This window comes from Chlorella variabilis, assembly GCF_000147415.1.
Source record: "Chlorella variabilis unplaced genomic scaffold CHLNCscaffold_382, whole genome shotgun sequence".
NCBI lineage: Eukaryota > Viridiplantae > Chlorophyta > Trebouxiophyceae > Chlorellales > Chlorellaceae > Chlorella > Chlorella variabilis.
In genome coordinates, this window is record NW_005434830.1 from 1 (window position 1) to 1,613 (window position 1,613).

General features: G+C 68.5%; 1 protein-coding gene across 1 annotated transcript; it reads right to left on the minus strand.

Annotated features, from left to right (window-relative positions):
* Window positions 1-555: 555 nt before the first annotated feature.
* On the minus strand, window positions 556-1,186 carry CHLNCDRAFT_141816 (hypothetical protein; the record flags this gene model as incomplete). Its single annotated transcript, XM_005842560.1, has 4 exons — window positions 556-658; window positions 745-825; window positions 911-994; window positions 1,155-1,186. The coding sequence occupies 4 exons, from the start codon at window positions 1,184-1,186 to the stop codon at window positions 556-558; spliced, it is 300 nt and encodes a 99-aa protein (XP_005842617.1).
* Window positions 1,187-1,613: the final 427 nt, after the last annotated feature.

Consider the following 1,613-nt stretch of genomic DNA (forward strand, 5'->3'; position numbering starts at 1 on the left):
TACACTGGCATTGGACCATGCCCGCTCCCCTGCAGCCACACCCCCTCCAAGCGCTGCGCGGCGGCTAAGCCCGACAGCAGCCGCTGCACCCGCAACAAAGAGTGCACGACACGCGTGTGGTGAGTGGCAGCTGGCATCCTGCTCACTGTGGCGCCGACTCAAAGCCCCACTCAACCTGCCTCCCCTTGCGTGCGCATCCTGCAGCGGCACCGCCACAAAGCGGTGCGGCAAGGTGGCCGATGGCGTGAAGTGTGCATCTGATCAGGAGTGTGCCACCGGTTACTGGTGAGCACCCCGTGCCACAGCCGGGTCTTGCGCAGGGACGGGCCGCCGCCATTGCCGGTGCCAACTCCTGCCATTCGCTGCTGCAGCAACCACGGCTACGGGAAGAACGCCGCCAAATGGGTGTGCGGCAAGTTCCCGCCCGGCTCGCCGTGCCGCGCCGACACTGACTGCACCAGCGGCACTTGGTGAGCGGCTGGCAGGCTGCCTCATGAGGGCAGGCGCAGAATCCTGGATGCTGCACCTGCCCTGCTGAGGCAGCCTGCCAGCCGCTCACCAAGTGCCGCTGGTGCAGTCAGTGTCGGCGCGGCACGGCGAGCCGGGCGGGAACTTGCCGCACACCCATTTGGCGGCGTTCTTCCCGTAGCCGTGGTTGCTGCAGCAGCGAATGGCAGGAGTTGGCACCGGCAATGGCGGCGGCCCGTCCCTGCGCAAGACCCGGCTGTGGCACGGGGTGCTCACCAGTAACCGGTGGCACACTCCTGATCAGATGCACACTTCACGCCATCGGCCACCTTGCCGCACCGCTTTGTGGCGGTGCCGCTGCAGGATGCGCACGCAAGGGGAGGCAGGTTGAGTGGGGCTTTGAGTCGGCGCCACAGTGAGCAGGATGCCAGCTGCCACTCACCACACGCGTGTCGTGCACTCTTTGTTGCGGGTGCAGCGGCTGCTGTCGGGCTTAGCCGCCGCGCAGCGCTTGGAGGGGGTGTGGCTGCAGGGGAGCGGGCATGGTCCAATGCCAGTGTTTGAGGAGGGGACGAGACGGCCATGGCAGGGGGCAGAGCTGTGAGCAGCAGCACAGCTCGGGTGTTGGCAGCGCGCGATCGCCTGGCAGCCGGCAGCGCGGGAGCAATTGGCACATGGGGGCCCACCAGATGCCGCTGGCACACTGCGTGTCCTTCATGCATTGCTTGCTGTTCGCCAGCCTGCGGGATTGGGTGTGGGAGTGCGAGCGGCCAGCTTTAAGAGCCGGCATCCCGCCGGGCGGAGGGTTCATTCATTCATTCAGCACACAGACCGGCCGCCTCTTGCTCGAGGGCGGCCCACTTTGGCCTGGGCAGCCCGGGCCGCCCTCCCCCCCGGGCGCATGTTCGGTGTTGGAGGGGTGCGCCCAGCGATAGGGGGCCCCTGAAGGCATGCGCCGAGGCCGGGAAGCGTGGTTCGGCGCTGCTGCACGCTTGGCGACTTGAACAGAACCGCGTGCCGCCGAGCTGCGGCCGCAGTTTCCGGCCCACAGTCTACGGCCGCAGCCACGGGACTCGGCGGCACGGCGTTTGGGCCCAAGCTTGCTGCCGCCGCCGCCGTGCCCGGGGGGCAGCGCGGCGGCGGGG